Below are 24779 nucleotides of genomic sequence, written 5' to 3' on the forward strand. Positions count from 1 at the left end.
TCCAGAAAAGCACCATGAGTGCAATAGTATTATATAAAATAGGATACATTTATGTGCACCAATCAGTGCTTAAAGATTGCTATACTCTACTGGGTAATGATAGATCCTTCTGAAGAAAATTCTGAAGAAAATAAATATTTATTATAAAAATACAGATATTATACATTCGCACAGTATATTTGTTTTGTACAAACGATAGTGGAGGTCTGGTAACCTGAGGAAATGCATTGATATTTTAAAAATCTGGACTCCTGGATGAATCAATTTAAGGCTACCACAGACGTTTACCCATTGCCAAGGAAATATATTTTTGGAAAAGCTTACGGATACACTTTAGCTATAGATGCCCTTAAGTGTTACTTTACTTTTTCTAAATTATGGGAAACAATATAATATTAAGAAGTCATGATAGCCATTCTAAATTAAAGCATTTATGTAACATTTTTCCTTTTGTGCCTGGTTTAAAACCTCAACAGCATAGACCTCAGATTCTAAGGACAGGTCTGAACAGTGCTAATGTCTGGTCACCTTTCACAACCATTTGGTCAACATTCAAAGATTCAGGTAGTAAAACATCCTCAATCTGAACATCGGTGGTCAACTGTACCTCAATAAGAAAATGGTGCATTTAGGCTGAAGAAAGTATAAACTCAAAGTGCTTTAAAAACCAGAAAATGTCAAAGACCGAAATCTACTTGTCCAAATTGCATACAAAAATCTTAATTCCGTGGAGAATGACCATAAAGCACTACTTAAGCCGTTTAGGGAAGATGTTTAGATTCAATTACTAACGATGCCTAGGCAGATCCTTTTTCAATAGGAAATACCTTACCATAAGGCAATTTAATAAATGCCATTTCCTGCAATACAAATGATAAAGTTGTTAGCATTAAAGGAAAATGTACATTCCTGTCCTGTGTGTCGGATCACTTGCCCAGAATTAGCTAAGGACCCATCTGTCTTTCAAGCAGCAAGTAAACATTGAGAAGACAACACAAAAAAACATTTAAAAATGAATTAAGAGAAAAATAACATTTCCAAATGGCTTGGTGCACTAAAAGACAGTCTTACGTCCTTAACACATAAGTGGACAACAGATATTTAACATATAGAAATGAAAAAAAACAGTGACGTTAATAAAGGCATCAGATCCATTCCCCCATTACATTTATTCATTTGGGCCCAGTCTGTTCAGACTAAGGTTATGTTTAAAGATTAAACCACTGTAATTAAAACTACTGGGGCAATGACCAGACATACCAGGAGTTTCAGAGATCAGCTTTTCATGCCAAGTTCAAGCTTTATTTGTACTTGGTTTAACTGCAAAGACTTAAAAACAGCCTTCTTCAAAATAACAGTAACATTGCTTATGTCCTGTCTAGTCCAAGAGAAACTAGCCTGTGATGCTGGTGGCAAAATTAGCTCTCAACGAATCTATCAAGTAACTAGACAGTTTCAATGAACAAGCCTTTTCACAGTATCAAGTGCACCTTCCATTTTATTGCAATTAATCTTCTTAAAATAATTAGCAGCATGTTTAAATAACTTGTTAAACGGGTGCTGAACCCCTCTAGTTTATAGCCCTTGTCAAAGAACCTTCCACCACTTTGAGCTTGTTCACCAAAAAAATCACATGGAACATTTTTGCAAAGTTAAAACCCGATAAACAGGACAAAACCTGCTCTACCAGCAGAACAAGCAAATCCCTGAACACTTTTCGGTAGGACATTTAAAATAAGAAAAATATGGCACTATTAAAATCTCTGTATAATACAAAATTGCACTTGAAGAAGATGAGAGGCCCACTTGGGTGAGGCTCAGAAACACTTCCTGAAGACGACCTGGGGGCCGAACTCCTCGTACTCGGCCTGGGTGATCCACGCCGTGGAGAAGGAGGGGAGGCTGGCCAGGGCGGCGCCCCCGCGCCACACCGCGCAGTCCCTGTCCTCGGGGCTCACCACCCGCACGCTGTCCCACAGCTCCGCGGGCGCCATGGCGCCAATCTCCTCCCGCAGCCGCGGTGCCAGGCCGGCCAGGAGCGTGTTCCCGCCTTCAACCAGAGCACACACACACACACGCGCACGGCTGTTAGTCACCTCGAGGCACCGCGCACGAGCGAGGGGAAAATAAAAAAAACTCAGCGGAAAGCACCAGTCATTACTGGACCCTACTGGAAAACACATTCAACTCATTTAGCTGTTTCTGGCCTTTTAAAAAAGTGTTTATTTTAAAAAAATCTGTTTTATGAGAAAGTGAGATGGAAAAAATGAAACTATTTTTACAAGTTAACCCACTATTTTATTTTATTTTTATTGCAAATGATCCCCAAACACGCTGCAAGTGCCAGTGAGCCACTCTGCACTTTTGAATGACATACCACTGAAGCACAGCTCTCACCTGGGTCACATGCATCAGCCTTCTGCGCCAGCAGGTACCCGGCTATATAATATATAAGCATCCATGACTCTGGCTCCATAAGGAATTTGGGTTCATTTAATGACTAAAAGCACCTCTTGTAGGTGCACAATTTCTTTACTGCATCTACCTTACTTTTCACACAAAAGCTGTAGCACCCTGCAACTCCCAACTGCCAGCCCACTGAAGCTCAGCAGGTGTGAGCCTGGCCAGTACCCCGGACGGGAGACCTCCTGGAAAAACTAAGGCTGCTGCTGGAATCTCATATACCCTTATAAGACCCGCTTTTAACATGCCAGCCTGCGTAGCGTTCAGGCGGGCTAAGCTATGTCGCTCAGCCATCTAATGTTGCACATGCCTGATGAAAGGCCGGAGCCCGTTGCAACAAAGAAAGCGAATTACCTGACAGAATAATATTTCCCACAAAGCTTTTCCGGAGGTCGATGTCGCAGCGCAGAATGGAACGGAAGATGGCCTCGTGCATTCCATAGTGGTCTCTTCCAATCAGTCCTGGTCTGAAAAGAATTTCAGGGGCTCTGTTAAAAGAAAAAAAAACTATTAGACCCGACAAAGTTCTGACCTGCAGCCACATAAGCAGCAATGTTTCAGCCTGATCTTTCAAACAGGTGGCAGCTCCAGGCTGGGAACCAGTCCAGGCTTTGTGGTTTGAGGCTTGCATCATGTTGTCAGAGGACTGTAGTCAGAATACAGCTGCACTTTTCTAAAGAAATTCCACGAGGTCCTCATTCCACCAGTGTTAATCAACACCTGAATTACAAGCAGATAAACTTGTCTGGATAGCCTTTTTTCCTTGAAAATTGCTTATAAGTCATATAACACTTCTGCTTATACTCATTCAATAATAATAAAACTTAAACCCTACAAAGCTTTGACCTGCAGCTCCATAAGACTGGTTCAGTTTGATCTTGAAGTGGTTGCAAGCTGCTGGTTTTTGGATATACTGTATGAATGTATATCCAATGTGTAGCCAGAAGAGATAAGGGAGACATCTGGGAGGTGAGAATATCATTTTTGTATTTTTGCAAACTATGCAGTCTAGTGGCTTGTAGTTGGCTTTGCACCCAAATATACAAAGATGCTGCCCGTCCTTGGTCAGTAGGATTAAAGGGCATCTATGAGGTACTGTAAGCTGGCTGTGTGCCCAGAACATATGAAAGGAACTAACTTTTGTCTAGTCTGCAACTTAGATATGATTAATAACAAGATTGGCATGTGTTGTCTGATCATTCGTTCAGAATGTTGTAGTAACTTGTTTGTTTTTGCGGTATAAAAGACCATCTTTAGCTACTTATTTTTTAGTTCAGTGGCTCCAAGCCCTTCTTCCATATGCATATAAAAAGAGATACAGTACTCCTACTACACAGACACTTGGACTTTGTCATTCGGATGACAACACCAGTTTTCAACCAAGGTGGTGTCATTTTTAGGACCTTTCACATGAAATGATTCATTATCTAAAGCTGCGGCTTGCTCCGAATGCACACTAACATCCCATGTCCTGACTATGGAATCTTTACTGTACACAGGCTCAAAACTGCAGAATTTCATCCCTCCAAGTTGAAACTGACTTGAGATGTACCCAGCCACCAGCCATTTAAGCTGTGCTTTCCCCCTCCCACAGCCTACGAGCAGGAAACCGTGCCACAGTGCCAAGGGTCTGAAGACAAGCCTATTATAAAGGGCTCAGGAGAGAGCCAGCGTGTTACCGGAGAGCACACTTACCTGAACCTCTCTGTGCCTAAACTGATGACCCGCCCGTCGGGCAGTGTGTACGACATGTCCACGCCGGCGGCCCTCCTCGCTCCGTTCAGCTCGGCCTCGTAGTCCCGAGCCACACAGCAGCACCTCTCCTTGATCTCCCGCACAATCTCGAGCTCCGCCGTGGTGCGGAAGGCGAACCCTCTCTCCTGCAGCAGCTGTAGGGGCACAAGACCGTATCATTCCTTAGACCTGCGTAGCGCCTTTCTGGGCACTCCAATCAAAGGACTTGACGGGTAATGGGGATGCCCACCAATGTGTGCAGCCCCACCTGAATGACACACCAGCCCGCTCACCACACACCAGCTCTCAGTGCGGAGGAGAACAGAGTGATGAAGCCAGTTCAGAGATGGGGATTATTAGGAGGCCATGACTGGTAAACTACAGCAGGAAATTTGGCCAGGACACCAGGGTTAACATTCCTATTCTTTTCAAGAAGCACCCTGGGATTTGTAATGACCACAGAGAGCCAAGGCCTTCACTGTGAAGTTACAAAGGCATGAATCGGCAGGTGGTTTTGGGGAGTTAATAGCTTCTGCGGCCTTTTCCACATCGTTAGCTCAGCTGCGGCTTATACAGCAAAACAAAACCACATCTTCTACACCGCTGGATTTCTCTGTCCAAGTTTAAAAACGTGACAGCAGATTTGACAAGTCTGTAGCACTCTGAGCTGATCATTTTCACACCCTTGCCTTTATTACATGGTAAAACCCCACATCCATGCGTTTTCTCAAAAGAGAAACTTTAATGCTTGAAATACCTGAAAAACCTGTGATGGTTTCATACATGTCAGATGATCAAAACGGAGAAAATGCTAAATCCCCAAATATTTAACAATAAAATTAAAAAAGTAAGTATTTATGAGCTGAATTACCTAAACTAGTAGTAATGCCTCAAACTAACTGTTTTACTGCCATGTTTGAGGCACTCTCTCAACCCTAAAGGTACCAATTACTCACGAGATTCAAATCTGATGAGAATCCATTTGCAAGGAATAAAACCATACCTCAATGATTGCACGCGATCTCATTCCTACAGAACTCATTTCCAACTCTTGTTTGATGCACACGGGACGGAAGTCTTAATCATCTCTTTAGAAACGGTTTCTCTCGCACCTTCGTCAGATGCAGGGTGACGTCCTGCCCAGCCAGAGTGAAGCGCTGCACTGCGTGAGGCAGACTGTATCCCTCGAAGATGGGCACACTGTGGCTAACTCCGTTCCCAGAGTCCAACACCACACCTTGTGGAGGAGGGGACAATAAGAGAAAACCTCCATTCAGAACCGCCCCAAGCGCTCAAGGTGCGACCTGCAGGGATACCGCCGTGGCCAGCGCCATCATACCTGTGGTTCTTCCCGACGCATAAAGGGCGAGCACTGCTTGCATAGCCACGTAGGTGCAGGGCACGCCGAACGCCTCAAACATGATTTCTACCATTCGCTGCCTGTTCTCGCGGGGATTCAGAGCCGCCTCGGACAGCAGCACAGGATGCTCCTCGGGATCGACATGCAGCTGGTGATGGAAGGTGTGGTGCCAGATCTGCCATGAAACAGTTCATCAGAACCGCACTGCGGGTGAACTCCTAATCAGATGCCAATCACTGGAATGTGAACCTGTGGAAGTCTGGACTGCAATTCAATTGTGCTGCAGCCAAGCAATAAGTAGAAAGTCATAGTTACCTTTTCTACTTCGTCCCAGTTCTGTATTATTCCATGTTTCATTGGATATTTTAGAGTCAGAACTCCTCTCATGTGCTGCGCTTCATGTCCAATGTAAGACTCCCGTTCAAACTTCCCATTCATTACCTCCTTAGAAGGGAAAAAATATATAATTGCTTACACTTATATAGCACTTTTCTGGACACTCCACTCAAAGCGTTTTACAGGTAATGGGGATCCCCTCCTCCACCACCAGTGTGCAGCCCCACCTGGATGATGCCATAGTGCGCCAGAACACTCACCACACACCAGCTATCAGTGTGGAGGAGAACAGAGAAATAAAGCCAGCTCATAGATGGGGATTATTAGGAGGCCAATGGGAAATTTGGCCAGGATGCCGGGGTTACACCCCTACTCTGGGATTTTTAATGACCACAGAGAGTCAGGACATTGGTTTTACGTTTCATCCGAAGAATGGCGCCTGTTTACAGTATAGTTTCCCCGTCACTATACTGGGGGCATTAGGACCCACATGGACCGCAGGGTGAGCGCCCCCTGCTGGCCCCACTAACACCTCTTCCAGCAGCAACCTTAGTGTTTCCCAGGAGGTCTCCCATCCAGGTACTGATCAGGCTCACACCTGCTGATCTTCAGTGGGCTGCCAGTTGTGAGTTGGAGAGTGATATGGCTGCTGGCAGTCAATCACAGTTCGCCCATGCTGTGCCTGCCAGTCCTGTGGAGCTAATCCTCTTTCCCACAAAGAATTTTAAATGGGCAACTGAACTGGAAAGACTTCACTGTTAGCCAGACACTGCAACCAAGCCACTGCCAAAGGCCAATCTCATTACTCATTACCTCTAACAAGAGAGCCATTTCTCCCTTCAATTAATTCATCAGACATGCACAAAATGTCTCATTAAGCCCTAGAAACTGTAGTTCAATCTGCCTCTTTACTGCGTAAAGACCTGAATAATCTGAACTTGAATGGTAATTACTAGGAAAGTCAGTCTGGGGTAACCAGCTGGCTTGTGGCTTAATAGGTCTATCCTACCGAAGGATAAGACATTTTCTATGCATGGGGAAGTCCTATTTCTACAATAAATGTGTCAAAGTTCAGTTTAAACAAGTATGCATAGTGCTGAGTGACAAACTGATATTCCTTGTACAACAATCACCCAAACAGAAAATCTCTTACCTCGTATTTAGGCCACCCAATGACTGTGGGGAATATGGTAGTCGGCAAATCTTGGTCAGCAAAGCCGGCTTTCATGAGGCTTGAACCAGTATCTAATACGATGGGGGTCTTAAAGTCATCAACCTATGAATTTAAGCAAGAACCTGCATTATACAAGGTATACTAGAGCACTTGTTTTCATCAACTGTGAAATTTACAACCCCCCCCCAAAAAAATAAGGAAAGTCCGCAATGTGCTTCTTTTCAGTTATCAGTTTGGTTTCTGAAAAGTTGGATCACAGCAAGAGGCCCCAGTATACACGCCACTAGCGAAATCGATCAACTGTACAAAATCTGAGGTTTTCCACTAAGGAAAATGTATTTAAAACTTGTATAACTATTAGAAGCAGAGGCCCAGGAATGTCATTTATAGACTTAACTGGCATTTACCTCTACTGTAGTTAGCTCAAAATGCTGTTCATTGAAAGGGAGCCGGCAAGCAGAGGAAACTGCAGTAGCACTGTAGTGTGTCAAACATTCAAGTTCTGGGCTGCGCTGGTCTCCGGGCTCCCTTGCTTCAGCCGAAGCATTCATCGGAGATAAGGTTCCTCCGTCGATGTCATTAGATTCAAGATATAAACACTTCTCCCCGCTCAGCGCTGTAGAAGGACATTTTACATCACAGTTGAGAGCAGCATCAGAATCTAATTCGGCCTCCAAAGGAGCAGGTCTAGATGCTGTTTTTGTGGAAGAGGCCTTCATATTTCCCAGTCCCACATCTCGAGGAGTGACCTCTGAAGCTGGGCTTCCTTCTGTTGCAGTTGCTTGATCACCGCTGGGTTTTCTTCCAAGTGAACCAACATCAGGCTTTTCAAGCTGCTTAACGGTCCTCCTTTCCCTTGGTTTTGGAGGTTCCTTGCGTGTTTGAGCCTTTGCTGCCTCAGCAGATACATCATTATCTCCATCAGCAACCAGGGAAACCTGATCAGTCTCACCACTGTGATCCTCTAAGTATATGTTCGGCAGGCTTTGTTCAGCTTTCGGTTGTAGAGACACTCGTCTTGGTTTTGGTACTGGAGTCTTATTGATGATGCCACCAGGGTCAAATCCATCACTTCCTACAGGTGGTACAAAAACTGCATCTGTACTCTTATCCTCTTTTACAAGACTGCTTCTTCTCTCAACACTGAGATAAATCAGGCTGTCAGTTCCCGGTGTGCTTAAACCACTGTTCTCAATCTCGCCCTCTCTTGTGCAGTCATCTAAAGTATTGAATGTCTCATTTCTAAAGCTGTCAGACAATTTGACAACTGAGATCTCAGCTGAATTACAAGCTGGTTTACACGTCGCATCAGCCATGAGTTTTCTCTTCAAACTTTCAGGACTGACTGCACTATGCGAAACAGAGCTTGAGGAAAGTGCTTGTCCTTGGAGCATCTCTCCATGAGCATGTCTGCTAACACTAGCTTCACTGACATAATTAAAAGAGGTCTCTGAATTTGTTATGCAGCTCAGCTTCACTGGTTTATCATTAGATTTATCTGGTTTATCAGTGTGATTTTGGTCGCTATGCGTTAAAGTCTTCTCTGTGATGCGACAGGCAGTGTCAGCACTGTCCTCTGGGTGACGAGAGTCAGTATGTACAATGTCATGGGGCTTGTCCTTGTCCTTACAGCATGATGCAACAAGAACTTGATTCTGAAGTGTTTTATCTTCTGGGGGTTTCGACCACTGCGAACTGCTGCAGGCAGGCTTGGAGCCCCGACCTGATCTGTGCTTCGGTTTGGATTTCCGAGCTCTCTCACTGTCGAGACTCTTCTCCATCTCTTCCACCTCGCGTTTCTCCTTTTCCAGTTCTACCAAGAATGTATCCCTCTCCGGCCTTGGCCTGCGTGAACCTTCCTGGGAGCAGTGCCTTTCATTCCACAGCTCCTCTTCCTCGGAGCGCCTCAGCTCAATTAGTTTGAGGTTCTCTTCAAAAATCTGCTCGTCAATGATGTGCAGGCCTTTAAGCTCTTCGAGCAAACCAGAACTACTGGAGCGGCTGGACAGTCCTCGACTCCCCGCCAAGCCCATACTGGCTTCTGTACTGTTCTTTGGGCTGAGATCCGCTGCACCATTCCTCTGGATGGTAGTGCCAGGTGGGCTGTGCAGAAACTCGGGGTCGGTGGTGACAGGCAGGGGGCAGCCCTCCATGCCAAGAACGCCTGCTTCTGCCAGCTCAGTGGAGGTCATCGGTGTCTGGGAAAGAAGTAAAGCAGCTGTCACACTGACAATTCACATCCCATGAGACAAAGCACGAGATGTTCTCAGACCAAACGTGTCCAGCCTCTCACTGGTATCTAATACATGCTGGCCAAAGCAAAAACCTCTCCAGCAAACTATACCTGTACTGAGAGTTCTCGCTATGCATATTGAAGGCATGACACTGCAGATGACCAATCCTTGACCTACAGAGCTACAGTCAACATGTAAAGGCCAGGAACATGCAAGCTTTGATCAATTTAATACTAAACTAGCTCAGCAAGGACCAACCATGGTCCTTGAGAGCAAAAGGGAGGTGGTATTTTTGCACCTCAAACGATCGCCACTTAAGAGGTCAAACCAGATTGTTCCAAGGGCTTAGAACACTTCATCTTAAGGGTGATCCGTGAAGCCTGCTGGACTGTGGCTCTGAAGGGCCAGGGCTGGCCACTCCACACCTCTTTTAAACCACAACAGAACATGGAAGCAGCATGAACTGGACTAAAAGGAACGCGTCAGTAAATAGGTTGAAAGCATCCTATGGTTAACTTTAAAATCACAATACCTAGGGAAAGGCCTTGCCTAACATGCGGATAGCCCGTGCGTCTTCAGAAAGCAGTTATTGTTTTACGAGTCAGCAGTGGTCTCTCTAGTTCTTACACACTTGCAGTCCAATGTGAAACGTCTTTGACCCAACGTCCTAATGATTTCTCCCTCAAACACACATGGGGGAGTCATTAAATCAGAACTGACTAATGACAAAACACTTATGCATCTATTAGAAAAGTAACCTAGGGTATGCGGAGCTTACACCACACTTCAGAAGAGCAGTGCGAACTATAAACCCTACCACGTTTAGCCGGTCTTCACTGCCCCACAATGCCCACTGCTTGCTGCAGCTCTCCGTCTTCACCAAGAGATCCAGCATCTCCTCTTGCTTCAGCACGCTCTCTTCTTCCTAGTGTTGGCACACATTACAAGGGTAAAAACCATTACCCACAACGTGCCTGTCTACTGTAACACCTCACACACTGCTCACCAGATACCTACTGTATATTCAAGAGCATACTGCTGTAACATCTGCTAATATCCTCGCAATGGTTAAATAACACTGACATGCCTTCAAGGAAGCAAAACAAGCTTCACCAGTACTAAGCTATTGGCTGGCTTCTACTAAAAAGATTATCTTGGGTCACTTTAATGGAAAATAGCATCTTTTCCTCTGATATCTTGGATGTTATTCCAACGTGCTATTTCATGGAGATTTAAGAATTAAGGACATTATTCCAGGGGTTTTTATAAGCTTCTCAAACTGCAAAACTAAACATAATTAAAAAAAACATTTTACACATTTAAACTGAAATTTAAGCACACCATTTTAAGTTTTGCCTTACATGTACAGTATCTGTATACGAAAGAAAGCTGTATCGAGTTGGAGATAAGAATTTACTGCACATCTCTTAAGGATCATTTCAAAACGCATTGTGCTCACACCCCATCCTCCTGTTTTCACACTGCTGCTTAAACAGAGCTAAATACACTAGCCTCCAGAATGCCAGCTGCCCGGTGGAGGGTTTTCTCCACCTCCCTGAGGCTCTCCTGCTCTTTCAGGTCCCAGTCGCTGAAGGAGTGCTCATCAGCCACGGGATTCCACCACCTAAGGAGATTCCACATAAGTAACTCCAGGATTTACTACTTTAGCCAAAGCCATTCCCAATCGGAAACCGGATTTTATCAATTCACAGAGTGAGCAGCATTCATCTGCTCTATCTAATGCTCTTCTGTTCTTTGCCGTGTGGTATGGGACGCTGTAGAACAAACCTCTTCCCTGGGGGACTTTCAGAACTTATGAAGATCCATCAGCACATTGAACTCAAATGCTGCTTTCCCAACCCCCCAAAATTAAATAGCAGTTTCAGGTTTACTTTGGGGAACCTTCAAGACAGCAACACACACCAGCAGACAATTACATTTACACAGTTGAGGTAGACGATGGCATCCCCCCCCAAGTGAACCAAAGTGTGAAAGGTGCTGACAATGGTCATACTGCCCAAGACCAATTCAACAGCAAAACAAACACTCAGAACAGCCACTGCTGTACGTAAGGAGCCATTTCAGCACAAGCACTGAGTATTGTATCACACAGACACTGGGGGCAAGGTGGGGGGGGGGGCTGGAGCAGAATCAATATGCAGGCACAAGTATTTTCTACCCGAGACGTTCATCCAGAACTAAAATATCAGGACTGACCAACATTTCTGTGCCTCTTACCTTTACAAAGGCACTTCCGGATCTTCAGAAAATTACTCATTTGAATGTGACCTTTCATTTGACTAGGTTATGTTTGGGTTTTGTTTTTTAAGCCACAGATGTAAAAGGAGTTTACAGGTTCCTCTGTACTAGCCATCAGAAGTGTGGAACAACATTTGTAAAAAATTGAAAGAATTATCTTTAATTAGCCCGATAGTTGGGCTTCTGTTGCTTGTGAAACTCGTGAAATTTCACACTACCTGACTTTGAGGGAGATCTGGACGAGGGCTCCGTCTTAATATAGCATCACTCCCTATCAGTAAATCCTACGCATTTCACCTGGAATGCACCGTGATGCAAAACAAATATACCACAGAGGCCAGAACACAGGATACTTGGGTTCCAAAACAAACTCGTGTCCAAATTGTTTGGTTGAACCAGATATGAAGGCCCCTTCCTAAGGACACCTTAAATCCCATTATGCCTCAATGAAGATGTAATCTCCAGCAGCCATATCACCCTGCAACTCACAACTGGCAACCCACTGAAGCTAAGCAGGTGTGAGCCTGGTCAGTACCTGGATGGGAGACCTCCTGGGAAACACTAAGGTTGCTGCTGGAAGAGGTGTTAGTGGGGCCAGCAGGGGGCGCTCACCCTGTGGTCCATGTGGGTCCTAATGCCCCAGTATAATGACGGGGACACTATACTGTAAAAAGGCACCGTCCTTCGGATGAGCCGTAAAACCGAGGTCCTGACTCTCTGTGGTCATTAAAAATCCCAGGGTGCTTCTTGAAAAAAGTAGGGGTGTAACCCCGGCGTCCTGGCCAAATATCCCATTGGCCCTTATCAATCATGGCCTCCTAATAATCCCCCTCTATGAACTGGCTACATTACTCTGCTCTCCTCCCCACTGACATCTGATGTGTGGTGAGTGTTCTGGTGCACTATGGCTGCCGTTGCATCATCCAGGTGGGGCTGCACATTGGTTGGTGGTGAAGGGGAGTCCCCATTACCTGTAAAGCGCTTTGAATGGAGTGTCCAGAAAAGCACTATATAAGTGTAAGCAATTATTAAAATTATTATTAATCAGTGTTAGTTAAATAACAGCCCTCCAATCGTCCTATACTACACTATCTATACTGGCATAGCCATTACTGTAACTATTTAAACACCATTACAAAGAAGATGGGAAAGCAACCAAATACCACTAAATGTCACTTTGCACAAGCCTGGTATGAAATGTCAGTAGAAATTTAGCAGTCTAAGACTTTACACTTTGGAAAGACTGCAGCCAAGGGCCAGTGATTGGTTTTAAAAGCCACACCTCTGATGATGGCCGTCTGCTTTGGGTGTGGTGGTGTGAAGGTCATAGGTGTCCCAGAGCAGAGTTCTGTCGGCAGATAAGTTCAGTTGGTCCAGGCTGTCATTCAGGGTACTTGAGAGAGCACAGCAAATCGGGCTCAGTGAAGAGGAGCTAGGCAGGAGGCCCTGAAGGACTCCGGCTTTTTCCTCCATCTGAATTCCACACTCCGTGAAAGCCCCTTCTCCTCCAGAGGGCACATCGCAGACAGGACTCTCGGTTTGAGTTAGCTGGTCTTTCAATTTCCCACAAGCCTCCAGCGCCTCGGATATCCGCGATGCAGGAGGACCAGGAGACTCGTTTTGGTCTGCCTCCTCTGGCCTTTTTGGCGTGATGGTCACAGTATAAGAATTCTCCAGGTCCTCAAGGGGAAGGCTCAGCCACGGGTTTTTAGGCCGGCTGGCAGATCGCTTCACCTTGACTTCAAAATTCAGAGAGTCAACCAGAACCCTTGGAACGATCTGGATTCTGGCCAGCGATCTCCTCCCGCCGCCGTCGTCCTCCCCCTTGCAGTCCTCCGAGTCGGAAACGCTCAAAAGGTCTTCACGAACGTGGGGCTGGCTCGCAGCCGATCTAGAGAATTCTCTGACCCCCTGGGGCCTGTGGGGCACTTCCCAGCTCTCCCTCACAGCACCGTCAAGATGGCAGCTTCCAGCTCCATCAAACCCCGAGTCAAAAGAGCACAGCGAAGGTGGCTTCCCAGACACAGCCAAGGTGCCTGTGGCGGTGCTCGGGAAATTTTGCCTTAAGAGTCCCTTTCCTGGCTCCCACTTGTCCAAGCTGATATCACTCTGAGAAATGGCTTTGGTGGGGACGTTTCCCCCAGAGTGCACATCGGTCGATCCGGTGTCCCCACAGGCCTCGAAGGAACCACAGGTGTTCTCTGCGGTGGGGATTTTCTTGTCCAGTCCTTCAAAACCCTCAGCGCCCGCCTTTTCACCGCACTGAGGGGGCAATACTTCAGTGCTCTTCAGAAACTGCAGCTGCCACTGAAGGGCCAGCTGTAGGTCATGCACAGCGATGGCTCCTGGGGAGGTCAGCAGTTTCCGCAGAAGCATGCATCTAGGAGGAGAGTTAAAAAGGGTACGAATTTATAAGGAATCCAGACACTTGAGCTTGATGTGAAAGCACAATGGATATTTTTCTATGTAGCATTTTGGAATTTCATCTAAAATCCCCAATTGCGAAGGGGGAACTGCAAGACGGAAGGAAGAAAGAAGTCTCACCGCTGAGCGATCTGCTTTCCCGACTGCCGCGGGAGGACATCGGGAATGGCGTCGCACAGGTGCGCCAGCTGAACCAGCTCCTCCATCTCCGGCGCGGGGTTGCGCCTCAGGAAATCGCCCACCTCCCGTTCCCACGCCGCCATGCTGGCTCGGGCTCGGGCTCCGGCTCCGGCTCCGCTCCACAAGGGCTCGTGAAAGAAATTCTGAGACAGGACTGCGCTGTGCCACCTCTTGGCCTGTTGGGGGAGGACAGAAAAGATGAACGCTGAAATATACACATCACAGCACGCCTCGTCTTAAACAGGCCCTTCAATACAAAAAGCTGGCAGTCCTGATCCTCAGCAGCAATGAGGTGACTTAACACGAAAATATTTACGTGTTGCTAATAAAATATTCATAATGCTGAGCTATCATTCTTTACTTTTATTAAGTCATTTTAAACCACCATTCAACTGATTTTATACATCATATGCACAAACAGACTTCAATGGCAGCAAAATACTTCCTTCCACAAGTCACAGTACAGAAATTGATATGTCTGGGGAAAGTAAGGGTCTGAACCAGCAGTCAATGACCCTCGCCTTCTTACAACGGCTGATCCAGTGTGCACACTTAAACACAAGGTTAACACAAGTAAATGGCCTGTAACGTTTCAAAAGAGGATGTTTTCATGGCAGATAAAACAGAAAACCCAAAGTGAGGCTTAAGTCGAGACACGTACTTTATTAAAATAGTAGTGAAAGTCAGACACTGCTCTGAGGGTCTGTCGGGGTAGTTCAACAGCAGCACGGAAGCTTTCTTTCACCCTGTACAACTCTTCAGCCCAGCCCTCTTGGCTCTGTCCTTCCCTGAGCACTGTGGTTTCAATGAGTGTCTGCAGCACATCGGCACGCTGAAGCAGGGCCTGCGAACAGAGAGCGTCTGTGATGTAGCCAAGTCCCGCAGCACGCCTCTGAGCCACAGCAGCGGAGTTGCACACTCCTGGGTTCAAGACCAAGCCATAACAATGAAATTCATTTAAGCCAAGTGACTGAGGACAAAAAGGTGTTGAGACAAGTGTGTGTGTGGTAGGGGAGTCACTTACCAAACCAGGATTATAGATTATGGCCTCAAACTCAGACTTGAAAATCTCTGCTTTGGTAGCATCTTTAGCTACCTCAACCCTGTAGGACTGCAGATTCTCCATTTCTTTCCGAATTTGTTCCGTGATCTGTTTGAGAAGGGGGGAAGAAACATTTGGACAATGAAACAAACCTAATTCTCAGTGTACCGTCACTGCAAATAGTAAATTGTATGATGTTAGCATGCCCAGAGGGGTTGGGCAGCCAGTTGACCTTGGACCGCTAGAGGGTTTTTTTTTCCTCCTTACTGAGGAGTTTTTGGTTCCTCTCCTCCGTTGTCACCTGGCCTTTCTGTCTTGTAACGTTGTGTATTGTCACACAGCTTAAGTGCCTTTGGGCAACCCTGTTGTGAAAGGCGCTATATAAAAATACATTGAATTTAATTGAATAAAGCAGCTTAAATGTAATACTTAAAAAGAGGAGTAAAAACAATCCTGGTTTAAGTTTTGGGAAAACCACACTGGCGCCAAGACGTTTTGACCCCACAGGAAAAGGCCGGGCTGTACCTGCAGGGCTTCACTCTTGCGCTGAAGTCTCGCCAGCTGAAGCTGGGCCTTGGACAGAGCCTGCTGCCACAGTAACTCCACCTTCTCCACCGCAGCCGTTATCCTATAAAGACAGCGAGCATAAAGATAAACCCGCTTCCCTAAAGGAGCACAAGCAGGAGTCCAGTGTGGAATGTGGCCTGGCTCTGTGGCTGTTGAAGCCTCCCATCCACTCCTCTAAATTCCCCCCTCCCCCGACTGACACATTGCAAACAAGCTCTTGCCCCCCAGAGCGAACCAACTTCACTTGGGTGCAGAGGAAAATGAATCTGCAATGTACCGTACATACTGTGGTACAACTCACCGCATGTTAAATTGGAAGAACCGTAACCAAATCCACCCTTCGTCACCCTTACACTCAACCGATTACCGCTGAAGAAAAATTAAAAGCACACAATACTCATTAAATGTTAAAGCTAGTTGTAGGTTTTAAAATCTCACAAAACAAGGCTCTTTGTAAGCGAGACACTGGTTGCCAGGCTTCCAGACAAGACGAAGGCACCAAACCGGCAGCTGCACCTGCTATAGTTCTCCAGCATCTCGTAGGCGGTCTGGGTGAACAGGGCGGTCCCGGCCATGGCCTGGTAGCAGGGCTCATTCTCTGGAAACCGCAGTTTGTCCACTATCTGCTTGCAGTGCTGCAGTAACTCATCGAGGCCGAGATCCCTGGCGTTCACAGGGAAGAAAGAAAAACCCCTTCGGTGCGGCTCCTGATCTGAACTCCACCACTTACATTTGCCAAGGCACGTCATTAGTCAAAACAAACAAACATGGCCGATTGAGCAGTATTAAACTATTTTAAATCCAACAAATGCAAACCATTCAGCAGCTAAATAGTAGAATTGACAAACGCCAAATTGTTCTTGTAAAAACAAGCATTAAAAGATTGTAACAGGAGCTGTGAAATCTTACCCTTCCGAGTGAAAGTACAGTACAGAGGGCTCTGAAAAAAACCCGTGCTTACAACACCCATGAAAGGTTTGTGCAACGACCCTTCCTCATTCATATAAAAAATGCACAGGTTCTCCTTCAGGGACCTGCTCACCTCCTCAGTGCCTGAAACCGGGCCTCGTTTCTGGAGCAGTACAATAGGAGCTCCTCGAACCCACGAGGAACTTCCTGCTGAGATAACTCCTGGATGGCAGCTATATAGGATGGCAGCCTATGCACAACTGAAAAAAACTCCTTGACAAAAGCGTCGATTTCCTACAGTGGGAGGAAAAAAAAACGTATAATTCAACTCTTTTTTTTTAAAGTAAACTTTGCCATATTGTCTTGATGCACTGTCTGCACTTTGTTTTTACACTCGTTTTAACAATTGAGACTTTCTGTAAGAATTCCATTGTACCAGTACATGTACCGGTTACATATGGCAATAAAGTTCAAATTCAATAAGAATTGAACAAAAACAGTTATACTGAACCATTTTCAGTGCATGTAGTCAACCATATATTCTTTCCTAACTTGCCTTACACAACTATGACACAGCTTATATCCATAGCAAAACATTACCAAGACCTTTGAAATGAACACGAAGCCATTTTGGTGAACGTCAGAATTTACTCATCTTGGCAACAAGCAGAATCCAAGTGTAAACCTGTTTCTGTCCAAACCCACAGAGAAAAGGATTTCCTCTATTCCACTGCTGTAAAATCCCTGCACCTTCAATAACCAAAAATGGTCACCTGAACACTGAGTCACATCTCGGTAAAATGTGTACAATTTGAAACCCTAGCAATGATGCTTTTTAAGTGCACCTCAGAGCATTACTGAATATGATGAAACCAAATGAACAGAACCGCCTTTTCAGTTGTTAATGAGGTCAGATGAATTCCTTTCAGTGCTACGCAGGCTTCTCCTTGGTAACAGACAAAAGGCTGGAACAGCATTGCATCAATTCATGAATGGAGCTACAAATGGAACATTCCCCACAGCTGGGGAAGTCATGAGATGACGCTTTAAAGCCACAGCGCACAGAAAATCCTGTGATCTGTAAAGAACACCAGAAGCCTCATAACATTGGAGGAACATGCAAAAGAACTAAATGTAAGTAACGGCTTCATAAAGGTTAGGAGAGACTTGAATGGAATAAGGGGCCTTCGGACTACAAAGTACAAGTCCTTTGACTCGTTCCTTCCGTTTGTCATAACATCGGCTTCCCAAACGAATCCCTAACTTTCAACAACTCCATTCACAAAATGCCCATAAAAAACAGAATTGGAATACTGCTCATGACTACAAATGTTTTCTTTCCTCTTTACGCTTCCTTAATAGTCTTTGGAAGTCATTTTAACTGGAATAGTTCAACTAATTTGGAAGTAGTCTAAAAAACACAATACAACTTCAATTGAAAGTGGAACCTGCTCGTTTGATGGTACCACTATTTACACTCAGTTTTATGAAACAACTGCTTACGTCTTAAATGTATGAAACTGCTGTAATTTCAAGAACTACCTTTTACTACTTTTAAGCTGTACCAAGCCATAGGACCATCCCAAATTGATTAACAGTTACCACTAATCAATTTTTTTCTAACCAAAAACAAGCAGTTCATTCAAATAAAACTAAGTGCAGGACAGACTAATTCTCAGGAACTAGACATTAGACATAAAATGCACAAATATTTGCAAGGACAAAAAGACCACTCACTTCTTTGAATTCAAATGCGAAAACAGGTAAGCTGAAATGAAATTCACGACTACACAAAAACATCCAGAGCAGCAATGCGACTACACTGAAGTCATACACTATCTTAGAAATTCAGTAGTTAAATAAATCCTACCTTGATGAACTGCACCCAACTTCTGTGGCAATAAACCAGGTAACCACCAAGAGCAGCAGTTAACTGGCTGCGGTCAATGTAATTATACAGCTCACAGACCTCTTTCAGGAGAACACACTGTTGCAAGAAACAAAAACACTTGACATTCATTCATGGACGTAATTAAATGTATTTAGTACTAAACTCCATTGTGGAAGAAACTTTCAAAAACTTAAAATTACACATCAGACACTGCAGAACTCATGCTCTATATTCAAATAGGCATCTTACCTTATAGGGAGCTGAGTTGTATTTCTTGGAGGGACTCAGGCCTAACACTTTTAAAAGATGTTTATGTACATCCTTCTTTTTGGACTGGATTACATATATTGTCTTAATGGTCCTCTTACATTGCTTTAAAAGAAACGTGATGAAAAGAAATGTTAGTATTCTGTAACCACTAAAAAAACAACTTTTGGCAGTTTTCTTCAATTTACAATAATAATTCTCAAAAATGAGAAAGTATAGACCTTAAGTTACTGAAATTTGAAAAATTATGCCCAAGAGAAGTTTGTTCCACTTATTAGCCTAGTAAAAGCTTAGAAAGCTCAAAATGTGAAAGCTGAATATAAAAGACAAAAGCGAGCAGATGCACTGTTTCCCTAACTCAAAGCCAGACAGCCTTGGTTAAGCATATGGTCACCTGCGAGTTTAATAATAATAATAATAATAATAATAATAATAATAATAATAATAATAATAATAATAATAATAATTGCTTACACTTATATAGCGCTTTTCTGGACACTCCACTCAAAGCGCTTTACAGGTAATGGGGACTCCCCTCCACCACCACCAATGTGCAGCATCCACCTGGATGATGCGACGGCAGCCATAGTGCGCCAGAACGCTCACCACACACCAGCTATCAGTGGGGAGGAGAGCAGAGTAATGTAGCCAATTCATAGAGGGGGATTATTAGGAGGCCATGATTAGTAAGGGCCAATTGGAAATTTGGCCAGGACACCGGGGTTACACCCCTACTCTTTTCGAGAAGCGCCCTGGGATTTTTAATGACCACAGAGAGTCAGGACCTCGGTTTTACGTCTCATCCGAAGGACGGCGCCTGTTTACAATATAGTGTCCCCGTCACTATACTGGGGCATTAGGACCCACATGGACCACAGGGTGAGCGCCCCCCGCTGGCCCCACTAACACCTCTTCCAGCAGCAACCTTAGTTTTTCCCAGGAGGTCTCCCATCCAGGTACTGACCAGGCTCACACCTGCTTAGATTCAGTGGATTGCCAGTTGTGAGTTGCAGGGTGATATGGCTGCTGGCATAGTTTAAGTGCAATTAAACAACGATGTTTACCTCAAGCAGCAAGAGGGCTTCCCCAATAGACTTTGCTGCCGTTAGCGTAGCTTGACGGAGATCGAGCACCACCGAAATCAAACTTTCCTTCTCCTGGTATTTACTGGAAAACAAAAACATTTACAGTACTCATTCATTCTGTCTGCACAACTGCACAACAAGTGATCAGCAACACTTTGGAGGCAGCTATTTCCCTACACAATGTAAAAACGAGGCAGATATTGCCACAACCGAGCCTAACCCCTCCAACTGCATTCTGCGCAACCCATCCGTCCCCTTTCTAAACACTTCTGCCAATTCAGGATCGCAGGGCAGCTGCATCCCAGCAAAGAAATGGGCGCAAGGCAGGGTACGCCCTGGGCAGGACACCAGTTCATCACAAAGCACACACACAGGGCCAATTTTCCCAGAAGCCAACTAGGCTATCAGTATGTTTTTGAACTGTGGGAGGAAACCAGAGCACACAGAGAAAACCCACACAGAAAACACAGGGAGAACACATGGTACAAGCTCGCATTTTAAGCAACCATTTTCAGACATTTTCTAGAAAACTAGAGGAAGGAGGACACCAGTCGCTGAGGGTCAGATTCCTTTCAATTAGCAACTACGACCAACAAACCAGGTCTGACTTCAAATTAGAGCTAGCAGGTAAAAATCAGAGGCGAACAAAATCAGTGGTGCTCAGGGAACAGAGGTCTCAGCGTGATATTCCCTGTTCCAAAGGCAGAGTGAAGACTGAAAAGCATTCATGCTGCTTACTTATGCAGATACAGGAAATATCTTATGAAACTGACAACGTCTTCTTTCGCGAGATCAGTAGTTAATTTGCTCTGCTCTTCGGCAGGAAATACAACAAGTGGGCATCCTTGTTGATCAAAGCCACCTGGAAAAAAAAAAGGAAAGATCTTAATGCACAAGAAAACCAGCGCCATCAAAACATTTGCGCCATTGTGCTCATTTAGTTCCTAGTAACCATTTGTCAGCTCTGAGGACAATGCTGTGCCTCTTGCACCACAAAACACTCCCACAACCCTGTGTAAAAGAGTGCCTCCCTGTTTGGGGTTTTAAAAGTACACTACTTCCTCAGTTTCCCATTTGTATTGTCTGATGCCTGTTTTACAGGTGATTCTGCAGCAGAAACATGAACAGAAAATAAAACGAGACTACGACTGCAGTAACGTGTATACAAACACCTAAACGTCCCCTTGCTCTAAACAATTCTCTCAGAACCCTACCAAGATGGGGTTGCGGTCTGATTCATTCCCCAACACCAGGTTTCACTGGAGCCAGGCAGAGAAGAGTTTTCTTTTTAATGTAACTGATATAGAAAATTTATTTTTTGACGTTTTTACCGTGAAATATGACCGCTCCCGAGTTTAAAACCTGATCTGCAGGCAGTTGCAAACAGGGAGAAGATCCCTGGATTCCTGTGCGGGGAAAAGGAGAAATTTATGAAGCAGCGCCAACCTCCTTTTTTACTGTTTGCTGTTTTAGCTCCAAGCAGGAATTCCAGCTATTCCACTTCCTCGTGAAGTTAGCTGAAATAGGTGTCCTTGTCAATGAATACAATGAAAAGACTGCATTTCAATTTGGCTAAACCCCCAAACCAAAACGACACGTTTCACTACAAATGCGTCTAGACGGTTAACTTTTCAGCTCATGATCAGAAATACGAGAGGGGTTTAAAAAGTACGCTGCACCCAGACTGTGAACAAAATTGTTCAAAGTGAAGTAAATGTCTCAATGTTAAGTCACAAGTCTGTCTAATTCACAGTCAATCTAAGTGTACAGTATATGATGACCCTTATCGTAACACTATTATACGGTTTTACACATGAACTTCCACCCCAGGACCGAATTGTTAGCTAGACCTAATGGTCAACGTATTTCATAAGCAATTGTGGAGCACAGAACACCTCTAGCACCATTTGGAAACCGCTTTTTAATATCTTCCATGGAGATATATTCGGTTTCTGTACATGGGCGACTTAAACCTTAAAGTTCACACATAAGCTATAACAGGACAATCGACGTTTAAACTTTAAAATAATCTAGTACGATGCTGGACTGTTGACGTTTTAAAAGAAAAGCTTGGAAGTGTTTGGACTCCATTAGACTAAGCTACTACTGTAACTGATAACTACTAAACAAGTAATTTCTTGTGAGACATCATAGCCATTTCATTAAAGAAAATGATCAACTTTGGGAAAGACAATTCCCGAGAACATGATACAAATGGCCATTTATTATAATGCAGCAGCAGCAGCTGGTAAAGAGAAACTGAATTGAACAGCAGATGAGAAACGTGTGATCTGCAAGTATTGTAACGCCTGTGCGGAGTTTTTTCATGTTTAAAAAAATTAGGCGTTTTAATCGGGCAATACAGAGTTACCAGTAACTAGACTGTACCAGTACAGAAGTTCCCTACCTGTTGCGTTGCTACTCATTGTGTGAATTCTCCAATACACGCACAAGGTAACCCGGTTTCCATAGTTTGAGGCTACACGATCCCTCTATATTGAACACGGACGAAGAAACTATCGGCTCGTCCTCTCCGACGTGCAGGTTTTGGAAATAAAATGGTTTTCAAAGCAACCCTAAGGGAAGATAATTAGGATGCGTCGCCCTCGAGTTTCCGCCATATTGCGCGCAGTCCGGTGAGGATCAGGCAGCTGAAGGATTACCTACAGCCCGTGGGGAGATCCAATTTATAACTTAGCAGGGGCCCAGGACTGACCAAAGCGGTGTCAAGGGGGGCGTAGTACTTCACGAAGCGCAAGAGAGGGAAAGAAACTCTTGTATGTTTTTTTGTTATTCGTGGCAGGTATGTGTTAATACCGTCATTCATTTGTTTTACGCGCCTGCTCGCTTAATATCTGAGCAGAACCCACACCGTTCGCAGTTCAAAACGGACTGGTCTTGAAAAGGTTAATCAGTTGTGAAGTGAAGATCACCTAGCTGGCGAAGCGATGTTTGCATCCTTAACCACTACCACAAAGATGATTACTGCGTTGTACTATAAATGTCACCTCAAAGACTGCGGAGAAAGTTCCTTTTTACTGCTATTCTAATAAAAACCAAACACAAACTGCAACAGAGACGTAAATTACGCTTTACAAGAAATGAATGCTACAAGGCACTGATTTGCAAATGTAATGAACTGCACGGTCAGGGAGTCGTTAAAGTAAAGGCACATTTGCCTCAGTAAAAATCTGTTGAGGTATACTGTACATACATTGTCTGTTAGTGCAAATGGCCTCTGTTGACATAGAGAGCCGTGGAGTTCCCAGCACTGGGCGGAAAAATATTTTGTTTCCAAGCATGGATTACCGATTGATGATAAAAAGTAAATAAAATATTCTGCACAGTTTTGTCATACCTCATGTTTCACTGTACTTGTGCCGGGACCAACGCATATTAACGATGTTTTTGAAGAAGTGAACTGAACGGAACTGCTGACGGTTAAAATACTGGGTCTCAGGTTTGAATGTCACAACTTTTCTGGATGAGGATTATCTCCGAGGACAGTAATGTTCTTGTGTATAGATATATATATATCACAAAAACCTATCCTATTTTTTAAAAAACACACAAAGAGGCTTATTTTATTATACCAGTCAAGGTGTATGTTTAATAGCATTTTAGGGTGCATTTATGTATAGTATAATCAGATACAAATGCACTAAAAAATTTGAGAACTATAGGACTGGGTGCAAGAAGGCCAAAAATCTCAAGAGTTTTCTAATTACACTGATTGACCATAACCTACAGTACCACCTGACAAAATGCACCTCATTCCAAAATGAAAAGCCTTGAGTAGTTTAGTCCAGTTTGAATGTGAACTTTTTACCTGCGACCAGGCTTTTACGACAGCTTCTTTACTCTTCTCAAACTTCTTCAAGTACTGCTGGTGTATCTTTCCACCAATCTCTGTAAGTAATGTGTCATACACCTTACAACGCAAGCTGGGAAAAGACACGTGACAAAATTCTAATTAAATTGTATTGCAGTATACTCTGAGTATGCTGTACCTATTATTTTGATGTGGGTATAACATTGTGTCCCAAGGGGTTTTGATTCTTCATACAACTTGCTGATGGAGATTATTATTAGCACCTCCTTTCTGCATAATTCTGTCTGACACACCTGTGGACTGCAGAGTCCTAAGGAAACAGGTTCCTGTATGTGACATGGCCTCCCTCCAGCTGGATTACTACAAATGCATTGGTAATCTGATACTAGTTTAACAAACTCATTTTTCATTTCCAGGCACAAATAATTGTTTTCTCCAAATGTTGTTTCAGTAGGAAGCAAAGCTGATTGATCATGAGTCGACTGATTGTGAGGTGCCATGTACTGTAGCAGGACACCACAATAGCCCTGTGTCCACTCCTGTGTCCAATGAGTTCTGGAGTGAAGCTATTGTGATGCAGTAGAACCCCATTGTTTATGTTCTTCCCATGACAGAGAGCTGACAATAGAGTCAATCTTTCGGCAGAAGACTTAGAGGAGTATAAAAGTCCGGACCTCTAAATTCAAAGAAAGCTTCTAACTCACAGCCATAAGGTTCCTAAACTGCACTTCTTAAATCCTCACACCCCCACCGACACCCCCGTTTTTACACTGAACTCAAAATATTGCCACTACTTGAATTTTGCACACCACTGCTATGGGAATACTTAAAATTACACCTACTGCCATGTTTCTGTCTCCAACTACTTGTAATGTCATTTGTCAGGAGAGGAAAACACACAAATAAGCATGTACTTGGGTATGTAAGACTATAAACCTGAACTTGTTGGGATATACAGTATGAATATTAACTAGCTGACCATTTCATAAAGTCAGTAAGTAGAATTGTCCAAAGGTTTCTAA

General features: G+C 44.3%; 1 protein-coding gene across 1 annotated transcript; it reads right to left on the reverse strand.

Moving 5' to 3' along the window:
• Positions 1–119: 119 nt before the first annotated feature.
• On the reverse strand, positions 120–22591 carry LOC107078071 (uncharacterized). The gene is made up of 23 exons (XM_069196518.1): positions 22333–22591; positions 21257–21331; positions 20664–20787; positions 19905–20007; positions 18823–18945; positions 18553–18669; positions 16816–16976; positions 16290–16436; positions 15732–15834; positions 15189–15314; positions 14826–15008; positions 14105–14340; positions 12843–13940; positions 10814–10925; positions 10119–10226; positions 7475–9265; positions 7047–7169; positions 5873–6001; positions 5537–5732; positions 5310–5434; positions 4159–4352; positions 2818–2951; positions 120–2050 (listed from the first exon to the last, which is right to left on the reverse strand). Exons 1-23 carry the CDS (start codon positions 22349–22351, stop codon positions 1818–1820), a joined length of 5760 nt encoding a protein of 1919 aa, XP_069052619.1. The 5' UTR covers positions 22352–22591; the 3' UTR covers positions 120–1817.
• Positions 22592–24779: the final 2188 nt, after the last annotated feature.

Source organism: Lepisosteus oculatus, chromosome 2 (assembly GCF_040954835.1).
Source record: "Lepisosteus oculatus isolate fLepOcu1 chromosome 2, fLepOcu1.hap2, whole genome shotgun sequence".
Lineage (NCBI taxonomy): Eukaryota > Metazoa > Chordata > Actinopteri > Semionotiformes > Lepisosteidae > Lepisosteus > Lepisosteus oculatus.

What these genes read in the sequence shown, in the direction of transcription:
- LOC107078071 (XM_069196518.1), bottom strand. An exon ending in ATGCTGGAGAACTATAGCAG is followed by an intron (nt 15,835 to 16,289) that starts GTGCAGCTGCCG and finishes CTGTCTTTATAG; the next exon opens with GATAACGGCTGCGGTGGAGA. An exon ending in GCAAGAGTGAAGCCCTGCAG is followed by an intron (nt 15,315 to 15,731) that starts GTACAGCCCGGC and finishes CTTCTCAAACAG; the next exon opens with ATCACGGAACAAATTCGGAA.